The sequence below is a fragment of the Myxocyprinus asiaticus genome, chromosome 45 (assembly GCF_019703515.2).
Source record: "Myxocyprinus asiaticus isolate MX2 ecotype Aquarium Trade chromosome 45, UBuf_Myxa_2, whole genome shotgun sequence".
Lineage (NCBI taxonomy): Eukaryota > Metazoa > Chordata > Actinopteri > Cypriniformes > Catostomidae > Myxocyprinus > Myxocyprinus asiaticus.
Window position 1 is genome coordinate 5397098 of NC_059388.1, and position 18561 is coordinate 5415658.

Genomic DNA, 18561 nt, shown 5'->3' on the forward strand with positions numbered 1-18561 from the left:
GTGTTACATAGTGAGGTGTAGACTTTCACTTCCACCTCCCAGCACACCATGCCCACCACTCGAGAAGCAGGGAGGATAGTGTCCGCTGGGGCGGTGGAGCTCTTGATTTCGAAACATCGAGAAAGGGAATTGGGCTTGACGTTTTTAGAGCCCGGAAGATACAAGAGAGTGAAGTCAAAACGAGTGAAATATAAGGTCCAGCGAGCCTGCCTAGAGTTAAGATGTTTAGCACTACAGATGTACTCTAGGTTCTTGTGATCAGTCCAAACCATGAAAGGTATCCCCGCACCCTCTAACCAGTGACGCCACTCACCCAAGGTCAACCGGACAGCCAGTAATTCCTGGTTACCGACATCGTAATTCCTTTCAGCCGGAGTTAACCGGTGCGAAAAGAACGCACAAGGATGCACCTTTCCATCTGAGGGAGAGTGATGAGAGAGAACCGCTCCAACACTGAACTCTGACGCATCCACCTCCACCATAATCTGTAACGCAGGGTCAGGGGGCATTAAAATGGGTGTGGTGGAAATCCGCTTCCTGAGTTTAGCAAGTTTAGCTTGAGTCTGCTCACGGAGACCAGCTAAATTCAATGCATGTGGAGGTAAGATCCATCAGAGGTGTGGCGAGTTTGCTATAGTTCCTAATAAACCTTTGATAAAAGTTAGCGAACCCCATAAACCTCTGCAAAGCCTTGCAAGAATCTGGGGTTGGCCACTCAGCGACGACTTTTACCTTTGCCGGGTCCATACGCACTCCCTCGGATGAAATGACGAACCCCAGGAACGGAACCCACTGTACATGAAAAACGCACTGCTCCGCCTTGACAAACAGCTGATTCTCTAGCAGTCGCTGAAGAACCTGCCTGACGTGCCACACATGGTCTTGTATATTCTGGGAGAAGATCAGAATACCGTCGAGATAAACGAAAACAAAACAATCGACTATGTCTCGAAGTACGTCATTCACAAGCCCCTGGAAGATGGCGGGGGTGTTGACCAATCCGAAAGGCATGACCAAATATTCAAAGTGCCCCCTATGGGTGTTAAATGCCTCTTCCACTCATCCCCATTCCTCATATGGACCAGATGGTAAGCATTCCATAAGTCCAACTTCGTAAAGACGGACGCCCCCTGCAAGAGTTTTAAAGCTGAGGACATCAGCAGCAGAGGGTAATGGTTCTTAACCGTGATGTCATTCAGCCCTCGATAATCTATGCAGGGTATAAGCGTGCCGTCCTTCTTCTCCAAAAAGAAGAACCCCGCCCTGTGGGCGATGAGGAAGAGCGGATGAGACCGGCTGCTAAAGAATCATTTATATACCTGTTCATGGCCTTCCCTCTCAGGGGCAGAGAGTGAATACAACCATCCTCGAGGCAGAGAGGTGCCAGGATGCAATTCAATAGCGCAGTTGTACGGGCAATGAGGAGGAAGGGTCGAGGCGTGGGATCGGCTGAATACCACCCTCGAGTCATGATACTCCAGTGGAACACCTGAAACATCTGCCGGCTCACCCTGTAACAAAACATAAGACTGGACAGGGAAGACAGCAGAGTTAAGACAGTGTGAAGAACAGAAAGAGCTCCAAGACAAAACAGAGTTGGTTGCCCAATCAATGTGAGGGTTGTGTGTTACCAATCATGGGTGTCCAAGAACAACTGGGGTAGCTGGAGATTGTATGAGAAGGAATGACAGCTGTTCAGTGTGATTCCTGGAAACCATGGTAACTGCCCACCTGCATGGGTTCAGGAGAAGGATGAGGGTCTGGAGAGGTGAGAGAAGGAGTGGCTAGAAGGTGAGCCTCAGCGGTCCAAGCAGACGAGTAGCGGCATTTACGAAGTTCTAGGTGTTGAGCCAGGTGCTGATCGACTCGAATGGCTAAATCCACTAAGTCATCAAATCAAGGGGGCAAATCCAGTGAATAAATTTCATCCTGGGTGTAGTCAGATAATCCACACATAAAGTGGTCCCACATAGCATGGTGATTCCAGTCACTGGAGGCAGCCAGCATGCGAAACTCAACCGCGAAGTCCACTACCGACCAGTTCCCCTGGGAAAGTCCAGACAACACTCTCCCTGCCTCCCGGCCCTGAGCGGTGTGATTGAAAATCCGGCGGAGCTCAGTTGAAAACGCCTCATAGGACGAGCAGCAGGCATGACAGTTGTCCCACATAGCTGTTCCCCATTCTCCGGCCTTCCCGGAGGGAGCGTGATAACACATGCAATCTTCATGATGTCAGATGTAAAGGTAGAGGGCTGTATAGAGTAGAAGAGTGAGCAGCATGAGAGAAAAGACCTTACAGATCCCTCACCTGAGTATGGAGCTGGGGGAAGTATTCGCACATCGGATCTGCTCGTTGAGGCATGTGAAACTGTCGAGAGGGGAGGAGGTAAATCCTATGCTGGACTAGGATCAGGAGGGAGGCAGAGCCGCTGAACCATCGTAGTAAGCTCCACGAGCTGCGAGGCCATCATTTCCATGGTGCGGTTCGATGCGGAAATCTGCTCTTGATGTCGACCAAGCAGAGCCCCTTGCTGAGACAGGGCAGAGTGAACAGCGGTCTCCACCGCTAGGTCCATAGCTGGCTGGTTTATTCTGTCACACTGGGGAAAGACAGGACCCAAATGTAGAGGTAATGCTCATAAGTCTTTAATGAAACAGTCTACACAAAAGTGCTACAGCGCCAGCTCGGTCAAGCTCAATAAGGAAGCCACTGGGGTGAGGATAGTGTGGTCGTCAGTGTGTGCTGTGGAGGTCCGGAACAATCCATTGAAGAGTGGTGCGAAGCAGAGCCCAGAACTAGTCTCCCAACATGCGAGCAGAAACCAAGGAATCCTCCTCGAGCATGATCACCAGGCAACAGCGATCTGATGGGCAAACACCACTGGAGACAAAGCAACCAGCAGAACTTCACACTAAACAGAAGAACAAAGTTAAGGTACAGCAAACAATAAACCAGCAAACATACTAGGAACACACAAGGGATAAAGTAGGGCATGCAATCAGAGGAAGACAGGTGGAGTGTGTGAGAAACCCATTACCGTAATCGACGCCTCCCCGAGAGCGATCAGCGTTCCCATGCAAACGCAGATTAGGCTCACCAACTCTACCTGTGAAACACGAGGGAGAGAGAAAAGCAAACGCCGGAGCCATGACACACTTGCTATGTTGCCATTAACCACAAGAGAGCATCTCAGGCCAACATTTGAGGCTTGTGTATGAATGTTTCTCTGGACACAAAATAATGTCTTTAATTTATAAATTTATAATAAATCAGTCATTTGCATTAAAAAGCAAGGTAATACCACATTGCAGTAATGAAAAAGAATGAATGTATGTGTGAAATATAAGGTGATTTTTTCTACTTCATTGCAGGGCCTGGATTAGCATTCATAGCATATCCTAGAGCTCTGTCTCTTTTACCTGGACCCCAGTTCTGGTCTTTTCTCTTCTTTCTGATGGTATTCATGCTGGGCCTCGACAGCCAGGTACAGATATTCAATGTCTTGCTGTATATGTGTATATGAATATTCAGTATACATTACCAGTAAAAAGATTGGACACCACTAAGTTTGGAAAGAATTTCATACACTGTCACAATTTATATTTTTTCACAAAACTAATTTCAAGCATTTAAGCTCAAGCCTTTAGATTAAAAGGTCTTTAAGATCATAACAAACATAAATTCAGTCAAGGGTATGCATATTTTGTACTGGTAGTGTTTGTACTGTATACACCATTTGGGTAAGAGTCTTTCATCAGGATTCAGTACATGTGAGTTATGTGTATATTTATGTTTCAGTTTGTGTGTATGGAGAGTTTAGCCACGGCCCTCACAGATCTGTTTCCTGATAAGTTACGCAAGCGTCGAGAGCTCTTGGTTTTGGCCATCGCTGTCATCTGCTTCTTACTTGGTCTGCCATTCATCACGAAGGTAAAGAGAGAAAAAAACTAAATGAGATAGAAATGATCAGAACAGACAGACACACAGACAGACAGGATAGATATATAGATAGATAGATAGATAGATAGATAGATATTACTCTGTTATTACTAATTTAAGTTGTTGATTATCTGTTTATTGACATTTTTAATGTATCTGTCTCATATTTCAGGGAGGAATCCATCTGTTCAATGTGATGGACACTTACGGCCCTAGCGGAACAAACCTGCTTTTTATCGCCTGCTTTGAGACTGTTGTTATTGCGTGGGTCTACGGTAAGAGACAGAACATTCCCAGCACATAACACAAAATAAAACAAAACAAAACATTAGATGACAAACAATAGATGACATTTTATATCCATGTAAATGTTTTACACATTGTAATCATTAGATATTACAATATGAATAATCATAACACAATGTGTAATTATGGGCAGCTCTACAAAATAATTACATATTAAAGACCCCATGAAATAAAAAGTGGACTTTTGTGACTTTTAGTTCATATCTGTTAGATCTGAAGCCATCTAAATTATAGTGTATTTTTTTTAAAGTTGACAAACTATATGTTTAGCAGACTTACACATTTAGAACTGACATACATTTATAATGTAATTGACTATTTTTACTGGGAAAATGGATCAACAATATTAAACAGCCTGATCCCATTAAAAATAACGTGACTGCGGCAACATTTTTGCAAAACAAAATTATGTGCTTCATTACACGCTTCGCTGCATTTTCCCAGTGAAATGTCCAGGGAGGGGCACCGAAAGCGAGTGAAACGGTGTCGTAATAAGATGGGGTTTTTAAGGTCTAAAGATATCTAACGATAGCAGTTTTAATGAGTAAAATGTACCTCCCTAACCTAAAACTTTAACCTAAACCTAACCAGTAGTGTCCTAAAAGCAAATGAGAGGTGAACAAAACAGACATCCTTACCTAAACTTACACTTAAACCTAAATGCTAGTGTCCTAAAAGCAACTGAGCCATGAAAAGCATATTTTCTGAAGCAACCACATAATTTCGTGTCACTTCAATGACACTCTCGGTTCCCGTGTCAGACTGTGTTCTTGGCTGGGCTCAAGCACCTGCCTTCCAAAGTCTAACACTCTATCAGGTGAGCTAATCATGTTGGAATAAGTTTGTAACTGTAGGTAGGTCTGTAATACAAGTGTTAAAAATGGTACACTAAAATTGCAAGCAGCTTGCTGAGAAACATTAAACACGAGTTGTGTTTCAGTACTGCTCTTCTGGTGGATGAATCTCATTGTTTGAAATTACTTGCATTGTCTGTGATCATCCTTCAGAGATATGAAGTGCTTTTTTCACGCTGATATTATGTTACTCATTTATAACTGAGACATTACCTGCTTTGAGTAAGACAAACATTCTTATTTTCATATTTACAGTTGCAATCGAAATTATTCAACTCCCCTGACCAGCAATATGTTCTGGTGATGTGAATTAAAACACATCAACTAAAACCTCAGTAAACAGTCAAAGTAAGTTTTTAATACACATTTGAGTGATTTTGGGAACAAAGAGTTCAGTTTACCCAATTTTTTAAATAAAAAATAAAAAATTATTTCCACAAATGTCATGTCAAAAATATTCAACCCCCAAAGTCAATCATTTGTTGAGCATCCTTTATCCTTAATAACAGCAAATAAATGTTTCAGGTAAGTGTTCTCAGGCTTCGGACACCTCTCTATTAGAAATTTTACATATTTCTCATGAGCAAAAGCTTCCAGCTCATTGACATTCTTTGGTTTCTGTGCTGCCACTGCTTCCTTGAAATCCCAACAAAGGTTTGCAATGGGATTTTAATGATGGACTGAAAGGGCCATTTAAGGACATTTCACGACCTATCCCTGAACCAGATTTTGGAAAACTTGGATGCATCCTTGGTGTTATTGTCTTGCTGGAAAGTCCAGTGATCACCGAGCTTCAATTTACACACTGAAGGCATCACATTTTTCATGCCAAAATGGCCTGATACCTGAAAGAATCCATGGTGTCAGTCACATAGTCAGGATAGCCATTTCCTGCAGCCGCAAAACACCTCCATAACAGGACAGACCCACCTCATGCTTGACTGTGGGGATGGTGTGGTTCTTATCATGACCTTGTCATCTTACTCCAGACGTACTGCTGACCCATGGGTCTAAAAATCATTTTCAGTTTAATGTCATACGTCTATAAAACATTCTTCCTGGACTCCACAGGTCATTCCTAATTATTTTTTGAATATTCAAGTCAACATTTCCCTTGCTGCTGCCAACTTTGTCTATTGGAAATTGAAGTGCCTTGGAAATGTACATTTAGCCATGACCTTTCTTGTGTAATGAAATAATCTCCTCTATTATCTTTTGAGACAGCTTATTTTTAATTGCATTTTTTGCATAGAAATACATTTTTGCTTACAACGCTAAACTTACATTTTAAAACTTAAATAAGTGCCATTGCAGATTGATGACTTAATTTTGTTTTAAAACAATTACTTGTGTAGCCTTACATATTTAAGATACAGCTACATGCAGTAGGGGTTGAATAATTATGACATGGCTGTATTTAAAAAAAAAAATCCTGCTATTTAGAAATATTAGGATATACATTCACACTATGACTTTGAATGTGTCACTCAACTGATGTAAAGTTTTAAAATTCTGGGTCATCAGAAAAGCTTACCTTTGAAAATCCTTACTGTCACGGGGGGGGGGGGGGGGGGGGGGTTGAATAATTTCGATTGCAACTGTAAATATGATTATTCAATTGTTTTATCCACTACACATTAATGTTAGTATTGTACTACACATTTCAATTTAAGAGCTGAAACTCGTGGTATGGCTGATATGAGTTCAGTTGAAGACACTTATCTTTTATTATACAATCTGCAGCCTAAGTGGACAATGCAATGAACCATAATACTAATAGTAGGTGTATGTATTGCAAACAATAAGACTGTAATATGAAAACACAAATCTTGAAACTGCAGCAATGTTATAAAATACTCATGAATATTAGTAAACATGGTACAGTAACTTCACCGAAAAAAAAAAAAAATGCTTATTAAAAACATCACCATCGGTAAACGCATGAGTAATTTTAGATTAATTAAAGCATGACAACCATCAAAAGCTTCAACAAACCTACCAGAAGACAAATCCAAGCATTATAGCAAGTAATCAACTCTCCCAAACAGTTAATAGTTAAACACCTATCCGGAGACTAATGTCTCTCCGGCCACTGTCCTGAACTGCGACTGACTGACCTGCCATAGCTTCCCCAGCCGACGCTCACACAACACAGCCAGTCCTTCTTTTCTAAGCTTAAAGACATCACACAAACACACAAGGACAAATTACGTAAGCCTATGATTTTGCACCAAATTCGACCAGAATAAAATCATTATTGTAGGCTGATCATAGTGAATCGAGGTAAGACAAGGACAAGGTTTTGAACACAGATTTTTTGTTTATTCACTCAATAATGGATTTTTGTTCATTGTAACCAAAGGAAAATGGTATTGAAAAAGGGCACCTCCCTCATTCGTGGTCATTTTTGAGATTGCTGCCATCTGGCGAACAAAATATAAATAACACAACTTGAAAACCATGTTATGCCAGTAACAGCCAGTAGATGGCTGTAGCCACATAAGGTGTAGTTTGATGGTTTGTTGTAACCTAATTTTATATTTCATCACAATATATGCATTTGGATATACATATATTTAGACATTATCAAACTATTATTTGTCAAAGTTTAGCATTTTAAACTGATTTGAAGTGTCAGTTTTTGCAGTTAATGTCATTATGCTTGCAATCAAAAATGACCATGGCGTTACAAAGAGAAGACACAGATTAAGCGTTTTTTCTATCAATAATTTATTTAAAATATAAAAATTTTATAACTCAAAATAAATGCATAATAATGTCAAGAAAATGAACATCAAGAAACAGAAATGCAAAATTCTGAAAATTCAATTAGAGTATAAAACATAAAAATCAGAGTAAACATTTAGCAATTTCAAACTTCTGAGTGCGTTTAGCATTATGATTGATTTATTGGTTTTACTGACAAATGTTAAAAAAAAAAAAGCTCTCCTCTGTGTTATTGTCTCACCAGTTCGTTTGTGGGTGAGTGTGTATGTTTTGCACTGAGGATGTTTTAGAGTCTCAGCCTGTAATTTGTTTTCTGCATTGTGGCTGATTTGTTGATTGTATATGACAGATATGATCTGATTTTTGGTCTTTCTCATTCATTTTCAATGGTCGGTCAATTATGACTGCAAATACCAAAAGGTGCCGCTTTTTTTAATAATTGTTTTTAATACGACCACTTAGACTTATCGAATCAAGCCCGTTTTTTTAATTTTTTTTTTTTTATTATTTTTTTCAGATTGCAAATGGATGAAAATTCACCAAGTCTTGTACTGCTCAGATAAATAAAAAAATATATATATATTTTGGTAAAAAATGACAATACTATAGCAGGGTTAATGACTCACATACACTATAATAATGTCCAATAAAATGCTCTCGAGAATGACAATGTCCCTCCCTCTAATACCACCTCACATCAACTAGCAATAGCAAGTAGCAAATCATGGCTCATGGCTGTGCCTGTGATATAAACTAAACTTTGGCTATTAAAAAAATTAAGAAAAAACAAAACAAAAAAACAATTATGATGAGCCCTTCAACATGGCCCTTCCAAACATTCTGTTTAAATAGGAAATATGCCAGCACAGTAAAGAAAACTGTGCTAATCAAACCTTGTTTCATGACCATCAGCCATTTGCAGTTTAAGCTACTAGGGGCTGAAATTTAATTGCCTGCTGGCAGCCATTTTCCTGACTTGTTGAATCGATATGGTAAGGTTATGTTAGCACTTGAACCAAAGAAGATGCATGCCAAGTTCCAACTTCCTTGATGAAATGGTTTCGACAGTTTTTAGTTATAGCACCACTTATGGGCAGAAGTGGACACAATTTGATGTGTATCCTCAAAATGTCTTCATGTCAAAGTTTACATAGTTTCATTATGTTTAGACTTTGCATTTAGAAGATATAAGTCGATAAGTGAATATGGGCCACGCCCAAACATTTCATGGGGCCTTTAAATACATTCAGTTTCTAGTTATTACTCTGTACTTAATTATGCAATAACACTGTAACAGTGTAAATAATCACAGTAACTACACATTTTGTCAAAATTGTGCTATTATTGAAACCTGGTCTCTTAGACTATGATCTGTCCTGTGACAAATGGGTTTTACTCAACTATGCTCAAATTAAAAGAGAATGAATGAGACTGTTTTGTAATCCACATCTTGGCAGTCAAAAAAATCAAATTTGAAGCCATTTTTCTCAGTTTAGTTAGCGCAGTTACTGGCCTTGTAGGGTATTATTCTTAACCTAATTTACACAGTTAATTCCACTGAATGTTTATTTTCTCTAAGAAAACTAATCCTGCAATTAAAAGTTAGTCATACAAAAAGCAGTACTGTGTGAAATATGCCGTGACTATGGAATAACATTCCAAATTGGGAGACAAGTAAACAATCACAAAAATAACCAACATTGTCATGCAAATGGCTGGTTTGCAGGTGCGGGCCGTTTCTATGATAACATTGAGGATATGATAGGATACGCACCATTCCCTGTGCTGAAGTATTGCTGGCTCTTCATTACACCCTTCATCTGTGCCGTGAGTTATTTTATTGTACCAAAAAAAAAAAAAAAGCATTCTAAAAAGGCAGACAAACTGTTCCAAATTGTCATCCTTTTGTTAATCTCTCTCTCTCTTTGGGTAGACTACTCTGCTGTATAACCTGTTGGGTAGTAAATCTGCACCATCCAGTGATGAATTTGTACCAGACTGGAGTTATGGAGTTGCACCTCTTCTAGCACTCATTCCTATGATCTGTATCCCAGTCTTCCTTCTCATCTCCTTAAGAAAGGTGAGAACATCCCATCCATCCATCCATCCATCCATCCATCCATCCATCCATTCATCCATCCATTCAGTAATCCATCCACCCATCAGCCAATCACCCATCTATTTGCCAGTCATCCATCAACCAACCATCCATCCATCCATCCATCCATCCATTCATTTATCTATCTATCCATCCATCCATCCATCCATCCATCCATTCAGCAATTCAAATCCTGCCAATCAATCTGCCAATCATTCATTCATCCATCCAGCCAGTCAGCCAACTATCCAGCCAGTCAGCCAGCCAGCCAGCCAGCCAATCATCCATCAATCCATCCATCTGCCAATCATCCATCCATCTGCCACCCATTTACATTTACATTTATTAATTTAGCAGATGCTTTTATCCAAAGCGACTTACAAAATGAGGAAGGATGCAACATATGCGATTCATCTTAAAGAGACAACATAAAAAGTGCTGCAATCATCCATCCATCCATTCACCAATCATCCATCCATTCATTCTGCAATCCATCCGTCAATCTACCAATCCATCTGCCAATCATCCATTCATCCATCCAATACACCCAATACCAGACAATACCCCCGTAGCATTAAAAATTGGCTTTAAAATCAATTCGAGGAGGTAAATATTGCCCCTTGATAAAAAAAAAAAAAAAAAAATCTGACACTTATTGTACAATTAATGTGTATTGGTAATAATGTGTAACTCCGTCTCCTCAGGGTCGTGGCATCATCACCCCCTCTAGTGACCTGAAGCAGATCCGACCAAACAATCCACGTCTCACACTGTTTAATTGTGTCATCATTAAACCACAGAGATCCCAACATCAAGAAGATGGAGAGGAAAAAGTAATCAATCACCACACCAGTGGAGTTTGAGGATGTACAGTGATAACATCACATGTCTTTATAGCAGGTTTTGTATTATACTTTTGTTAGGTTGTTTCTAATTTAATGGTTAAATGTCACTCAGGGTGTCAAATAAACACAATTATTTGCTTAGTTGGTTCCATTGGTTAGAATAATTTGTGCTAAGCCAGTACAGTGCACAAATGTTGCAGTCGTTTATGATTGTTGTTCGTCAGATTTCACGATATGACCCCAAATTAGATCCTTGGAAAAGCATGCGGCAGACTGTACAACATCAAAAGTCTTTAATGTCAGATCATCCACTATAACTCATTTTAAACAGCCTAAGCCTTAAACAGTACAAAAATTATTAAAGGAATAGTTTACCCCAAAATTAAGGTTGTACCAAACAAAAGTAAGAAAATGAAATTTTTCACAAATGCCCCTTCAACAAGACTGTTAGTGAAGGGTACATTTATACAGTAATGCCATGCTCCCTTCAGAGTTACCACATTAAGAGCTCTGTCCTTCGGAGTAAGCAGGGCATAGGGATGATCACCTTCTATTGGAATTCACCCTAATTCTGTCATAATTTATTCACCCTCATGGCATTCAAAATGCATATTACTTTTTTTCTTATGCAGAATACAAAAGGAAAACATTATACTGACTCACTTTTAAACTTAAAAAAGTATATTTCAGTGAAAATCTAGACATCCATCGCACGTTCATGAGTGCATGAGAGAACTTCGTTCAAATACAACATAGTGGCAAAATCCAACAGAGTGCGTTCGGCTTTAGTCATAATAGATTTTTGATCATTTTTCTATGAGTCCAAACAAATTAATCAAGATTTGTCAGTTGAAAGAGCAGCTGAGGCAACTAACAACCATTAAATAAGTATTAGGAAAAGATAGGCTACACATTCTGAGAAGATTATTCAGCTCAATATTCAAGAATCAAAATACTATTATTAGCAAATTTGAATTTATTATATATATATATATATATATATATATATATATATATATATATATATATATATATATATATATATATATACACACATACACATATACACACACAGTATTTTAATTATTTTTAAGCTTTAAAAATAATTAATATACTTTGTGTGTGTGTGTGTGTGTATATATATATATATATATATATATATATATATATTAGCAAAGTCTTTGAAAGCAAATTGGCCATATTTCAAGATTTACCCTTAGCATTTGATAGAGTACAAAACTTTTAGTTATTAGCTTCTCAGTTTCAGTCTGGTCATAGATTTAACAGTTCATTTTAGTTTATATAAATGTTTTGAGCTGTTTACATTTTCTCATTTCACTTTGTGTTGACATTTCTGCAGGCACAAATTTTCAAAAATATGAATTCTGTATTATTGATGTATTGATGTCTATAAACAATTTTAGCACTCTTATGAATGTCACATATTTATCCCTTTTTTTTTCTTTATCTATATGTACTTCTTGTCCATATCACTTTTGATATCCCACTTCTGTACAAGATGATGTAGTATAGGCATCTATACATAATGTAGTTTTTTATATGATATATTTTTATCATCCTATGTAATCCTAAAGCATTCAAACATGTAGTTTTTGTATGTCCCTTGAAGGTAAATTATGTTTTAGTGTTTTGTCTTGGAAGACTTTTCAACTGGACAAATAATTTGTTTAGTGTACTTTTGTTTTCTTTTATTTTCACAAATAAATTTTTCAAATATTGCATATGTTGTTGTATTATTATTTGCTCTTTGCTATTTTGTCCATTAGTATACAATATGTCAGGCAATTAGTCAAAATGATATATACTGTATATATATATATATATACACTACCGGTCAAAAGTTTTGAAACACTTGACTGAAATGTTTCTCATGATCTTAAAAATCATTTAAAAATTGTGCCACCATATTAATTTATTTCATTATAAAGCTAAAATGTAATAAAAAAAATTGAAATTGAAATTGATGACTTGGACCAAATAATAAAGAAAAGCAGCCAATAAGTGCCCAACATAGATTGGACTCCTACAATACTGTTTAAAAAGCATCCCAGGGTGATACCTCAAGAAGATGGTTGAGAAAATGTCAAAAGTACATGTCTGCAAATTCTAGGCAAAGGGTGACTACTTTGAAGATGCTAAAATATAACACAGATTTTGTTTAGTCACAACATAATTCCCATTGTTCCATTTATGTTATTCCATAGTTTTGATGACTTTACTATTATTCTAAAATGTGTAGGAAAAAAATTATAATAAAGAATAAGTGTTTCAAAACTTTTGACCAGTAGTGTGTATATATATATATATATATATATATATATACACACACATACACACAGATCAGCCGCAACATTAAATCCACCTGCCTAATATTGTGTTGGTCCCCCTTGTGCCGCCAAAACAGTGCCAACCTGCAACTCTGAAATGCTATTCTTTTCACCACAATTGTACAGAGCGGTTATCTGAGTTACTGTAGGCTTTATCAGTTCGAACCAGTCTGACCATTCTCTGCTGACCTCTCTCATCAGCTAGGCGTTTAAGTCCACAGAACTGCCATTCACTGGATGTTTTTTGTTTTTTGCACCATTCAAAGTAAATTTTAGAGACTGTTGTGCGTGAAAATCCCAAGAGATCATGGTTATGGAAATACTCAAATCAGCCCATCTGGTACCAACAATCATGCCACGGTTTGTCCCCATTCTGATGGTTGATGTGAACATTAACTGAAGCTCCTGACCCGTATCTGCAAGATTTTATGCACTGCGTTGCTGCCACATGATTGGCTGATTAGATAATTGCATGGATGATTGTTGGTGCCAGATGGGCTGGTTTGAGTATTTCTTTAACTGCTGATCTCCTGGGATTTTCACACACAACAGTCTCTAGAATTTACTTCGAATAGTGCCAAAAACAAAAAAAACATCCAATGAGCGGCAGTTCTGTCAACGGAAACACCTTGTTGATGAGAGAGGTCAACAGAGAATGGCCAGACTGGTTTGAACTGACAAAGTCTTCGGTAACTCAGATAACCACTCTGTACAATTGTGGTGAGAAGAATAGCATCTCAGAGATGCGGGTTGGCGCTATTTTGGTGGGGGGACCTACGCGATATTAGGCAGATGGTTTTAACGTTGTGGCTGATCGGTAAGTTTGCATACCCTTGGAGAATTGGTAATATATGTGCCATTTTTAAAGAAAACATGAGTGAGCAGGCAAAACACATTATTTTTGTTTCTTATGGGATTCATATTCAACTGTAGGTTATAACAGAATGGCACAATCATAAAACAAAACATGGCAACAAAGAAAAAAATGAAATGACCCCTGTTCAAAAGTCTGCATACCCTTAGTTCTTAACACTGTGTATTGCCCCCTTTAGCATCAATGACAGCGTGCAGTCTTTTGTAATAGTTGTCTATGAGGCCCCAAATTCTTGCAGGTGGTATAGCTGCCCATTCATCTTGGCAAAATGACCCCAGGTCATGCAAAGTCTTTGGTCGTCCTCGATGATATTAAGGTCAGGAGACTGTGATGGCCACTCCAGAACCTTCACCTTTTTCTGCTGTAACCACTGGAGGGTCACCTTGGCCTTGCTAAGGGGCATTGTCGTGCTGGAAAGTCCAAGAGCGTCCCATGCGCAGCTTTTGTGCAGAAGAATGCAAATTGTTTGCCAGTATTTTCTGATAACATGCTGCATTCATCTTGACATCAATTTTCACAAGATTCCCCGTGCCTTTAGAGCTCACATACCCCCAAAACATCAGTGAGCCACCACCATGCTTCATAGTGGGGATGGTATTCTTTTCAATATAGGCCTTGTTGACCCCTCTCCAAACATAGTGCTTATGGTTGTGACCATAAAGCTCTATTTTGGTCTCGTCACTCCAAATTACAGTGTGCCAGAAGCTGTGAGGCATGTCAAGGTGTTTTGGGGTATATTGTAACCAGGCTTTTTTGTGGCATTGGTGCAGTAAAGGCTTCTTTCTGGCAACTCGACCATGCAGCTCATTTTTGTCCAAGTATCATCATACTGTGCTCCTTGAAACAACCACACCATCTTTTTCCAGAGCAGCCTGTATTTTTCTTGAGGTTACCTGTGGGTTTTTCTTTGTATCTCGAACAATTTTTCTGGCAGTTGTGGCTGAAATCTTTCTTGGTCTACCTGACCTTGGCTTGGTATCAAGAGATCCCCGAATTTTCCACTTCTTAATAAGTGATTGAACAGTACTGACTGGCATTTTCAAGGCTTTGGATATCTTTTTATATACTTTTCCATCTTTATAAATTTCCATTACCATGTTACGCAGGTCTTTTGACAGTTCTTTTCTGCTCCCCATAGCTCAGTATCTAGCCTGCTCAGTGCATCCACACGAGAGCTAACAAACTCACTGACTATTTATACACAGACACAAATTGCAATTTAAAAAGCCACAGGTGTGGGAAATTAACCTTTAATTGCCACTTAAACCTGTGTGTGTCACCTTGTGTGTCTGTAACAAGGCCAACATTCAAGGGTATGTAAACTTTTGATCAGGGCCATTTGGGTGATTTCTGTTATCATTATGATTTAAAAAGGAGCCATAGGTTGCTGACCCCTGACATAAACCTTAGCCAAATATATTTAAACTCAGTTTTTCACAATTCCTGTTATTTAATCATAGAAGACATTCCTTGTCTTAGGTCAGTTAGGATCACTTCTTTATTTTAGGAATGTGAAATGTCAGAATAATAGAAAAGAGAATGATTTATTTCAGCTTTTATTTCTTTCATCACATTCCCAGTGGGTCAGACATTTACATACACTTTGTTAGTATTTGGTAGCATTGCATTTAAATTGTTTAACTTGGGTGAAACGTTTTGGGTAGCCTTCCACAAGCTTCTCACAAAAAGTTGCTGGGATTTTGACCCATTCCTCCAGACAGAACTGGTGTAACTGCGTCAAGTTTGTAGGCCTCCTTGCTCGCACACACTTTTTCTGTTCTGCCCACAAATTTTTTATTGTATTGAGCTCAGGGCTTTGTGATGGCCACTCCAGTACCTTGACTTTGTTGTCCTTAAGCCATTTTGCCACAACTTTGGAGGTATGCTTGGGGTCACTGTCTATTAAACTGAGCTTTAACTACCTGGCTGATGTCTTCAGATGTGGCTTCAATATATCCACATAATTTTCCTTCCTCATGATGCCATCTATTTTGTGAAGTGCACCAGTCCCCCTACAGCACAGCACCCCCACAGCATGATGCTGCTACCCCCATGCTTCACGGTTGGGATGGTGTTCTTCTGCTTGCAAGCCTCACCCTTTTTCCTTGAAACATAATGATGGTCATTATGGCCAAACAGTTAAATTTTTGTTTCATAAGATCAGAGGAAAATTTCTTCAAAAAGTAAGATCTTTGCCCCCATGTGCAAATGCAAACTGTAGTCTGGATTTTTTATGGTGGTTTTGGAGCAGTGACTTCTTCCTTGCTGATGTTGGGCCTCATGTAGTCAGATAGAAGACAAAGGCAGGCCTAACACAGTCATAAAACCTAACTCAAGCCCCCACATTCCAAGTCGTAAATTATACTGATAAAAATCGCACCAAAATCAAACAAAGGGAGTCCAAAACAGACTACAAATCCCATGAAGCCTTGCTCACTAAAGGATCAAACTCTCAACTCCTATTGGATGAGGCACACAACAGAACGCACCTCAACCATGACATCATGAGGAGTAGAAATACCTCTGAAATGCTTCCGGGATTTGCTTCCAGCAACTTTGCTCGCCGTATGTAGACGCAGCTCATCGCTGCTCTCAGGTGCAGCCTCGTGGCACAAGGAAGTAACGTCCGACTTGAAACTGTGGCCAAACAATCTCCATCTCGCTGGACGAGTTGAGATTACTCTGTGTTCCACCGAACACGCTAACGGATCCGAAGGATACCGCTGAGCAATCTGCATCTTCATCCATTTACCTGCAGAAGTGAAGAGATAAAAGATTTCTCTTCCATCTTCAATCAAGTCGACGTCGCTAATTTCTCCACCAGCCCGCCAAGAATAGCAGCCGTACCGCCCTCTGACAGAGTGAGGAAATGGCCTCCCGTCATCACCCAAGCCTCGAGGAACCGAGTCTGAGTTAAAGGACGGATGAACACACATTCTGCATCCTCATGCGATTCAAGTAAGAGGTTTACGTCTGGGCAGAGATATAATATTATAGTGTGTTATTCTTGTGTACCAAGGTTTTTGCTTGTACAGTTTACGGACCACCATGTCCAGTCATTACTAATACTCAGGGTATTAATTATCACGAATTTGATTTGCTGTATTGTGGTCCAACCACATTGGACTGATGTGCATTTCCACCATCGCGGGTGAGACCAGCAAACTTAGTTTATCCATTAAATAATCAAAGACTGGGACGGTTTACAAGCCGTCCACCGCGTCTCTGAGTGATAAACTAACAGCTTCTTCCTCTCCCACGATCGTGAAACCGGCTTTGGGGCCGTCACTTTATTCTCTCTCTCGTACTAACCACACACACACACACGCGCGCGATCCCTCACAAACATTTTCGGACACATTTTTGGCTAGTAGATAGCTTCGTGATAAAGCTCAGCTTTGTCCCTAAGCTATCGTACAAGCGGATACACGCGGTAACTGGTAGACACCATTGACTGGTTTCTCTCCGCCCACATTCGCGGCCATATTCCCTGGCCGGAAGTCTCGCGTGACATACTCTCCACGAGAGTCATGTCCACAATTTTGTGCGTCCCTCCTTACACACGCACACACTCTCACACACACACCTTATGTGTTATAGGATTATTTTAGTTTTCATATTTAATCATATCACTGTTTAGTTTGTAGTTGTAAGCCGGAAGTTTATTGACTGTATTGTATTAATTATTAATTGATATTACTGCATAAATAAACTTTGTTATATTACAAAGAGAAGTGTTTTGGTTTGTTTTGCATACACCTGTGTCATGCTGACGGGATGTCAGTGCTCAGATTCAAGCCTTCATTCATTGTTTTTTTCCCAGAAAATCGATATTGTGTGGGTAGAAAAGGTTTCAAATCCCCTAAGAAAACAATCTAATATTGTGACTGTTATACTATCTGGTTTTTAGTCCCTGATTCCAGGGTGGTGCCCCGTCAATGTTAATCCTTATTAATATTCTATTGATTTTTGATAATTGATAATTATCTTTGATGATTGTTGAATTTGAATGATCATTAAGCTAGTGTTAATTTTAATTAATGTTTCATCGATGTTAACAATTAACGATTATCTTTGATAATTGTTGATTTAAAGGATTAAGAAAAGCTAACATTGATTCTCATCAATTTTCTATTGATTTTAATAATTAATAATGATCTTTGATAATTATTGATTATTGCTAATAACCAAACCCACTCCAAAATGTAGCGCACTACATTTACTGGAGCCCCATATGAGGTTTTAATGAGTTAGATTCAATTAATTAATTTAAATATTAATGAATAACTGAAGAAATAATTATCAATTATTTCTCATAGTAACACTGATCTAAACAACCAGTAAAGCCCTACACTGAGCAGCCTTTCAGTTTAGTCTATATAGAACACGTTTTACTGTGGCTATAGATACGTGTCTAACTGTTTCCTCCAGCATCTTCACAAGGTCCTTTGCTGTTTTTCTGGGATTGATTTGCACTTTTCACACCAAACTACATTCATCTCTAGGAGACAGAATGTGTCTCCTTCCTGAGCAGTATGATGGCTGCGTGGTCCCATGGTGTTTATTACT

General features: G+C 38.9%; 1 protein-coding gene across 1 annotated transcript in view; it reads left to right on the forward strand.

Moving 5' to 3' along the window:
• Window positions 1-11768, forward strand: part of LOC127435320 (sodium- and chloride-dependent GABA transporter 2-like) — a 30454-nt gene extending 18686 nt beyond the window's left edge. The window contains exons 11-16 of the mRNA XM_051688715.1: window positions 3373-3485; window positions 3800-3931; window positions 4113-4215; window positions 9554-9654; window positions 9761-9907; window positions 10630-11768. Coding sequence (XP_051544675.1) covers window positions 3373-3485; window positions 3800-3931; window positions 4113-4215; window positions 9554-9654; window positions 9761-9907; window positions 10630-10788 — 755 coding nt within the window. The 3' untranslated portion in view covers window positions 10789-11768. The remainder of the gene's footprint in view (window positions 1-3372; window positions 3486-3799; window positions 3932-4112; window positions 4216-9553; window positions 9655-9760; window positions 9908-10629) is intronic.
• The last annotated feature ends 6793 nt before the right edge of the window (window positions 11769-18561 follow it).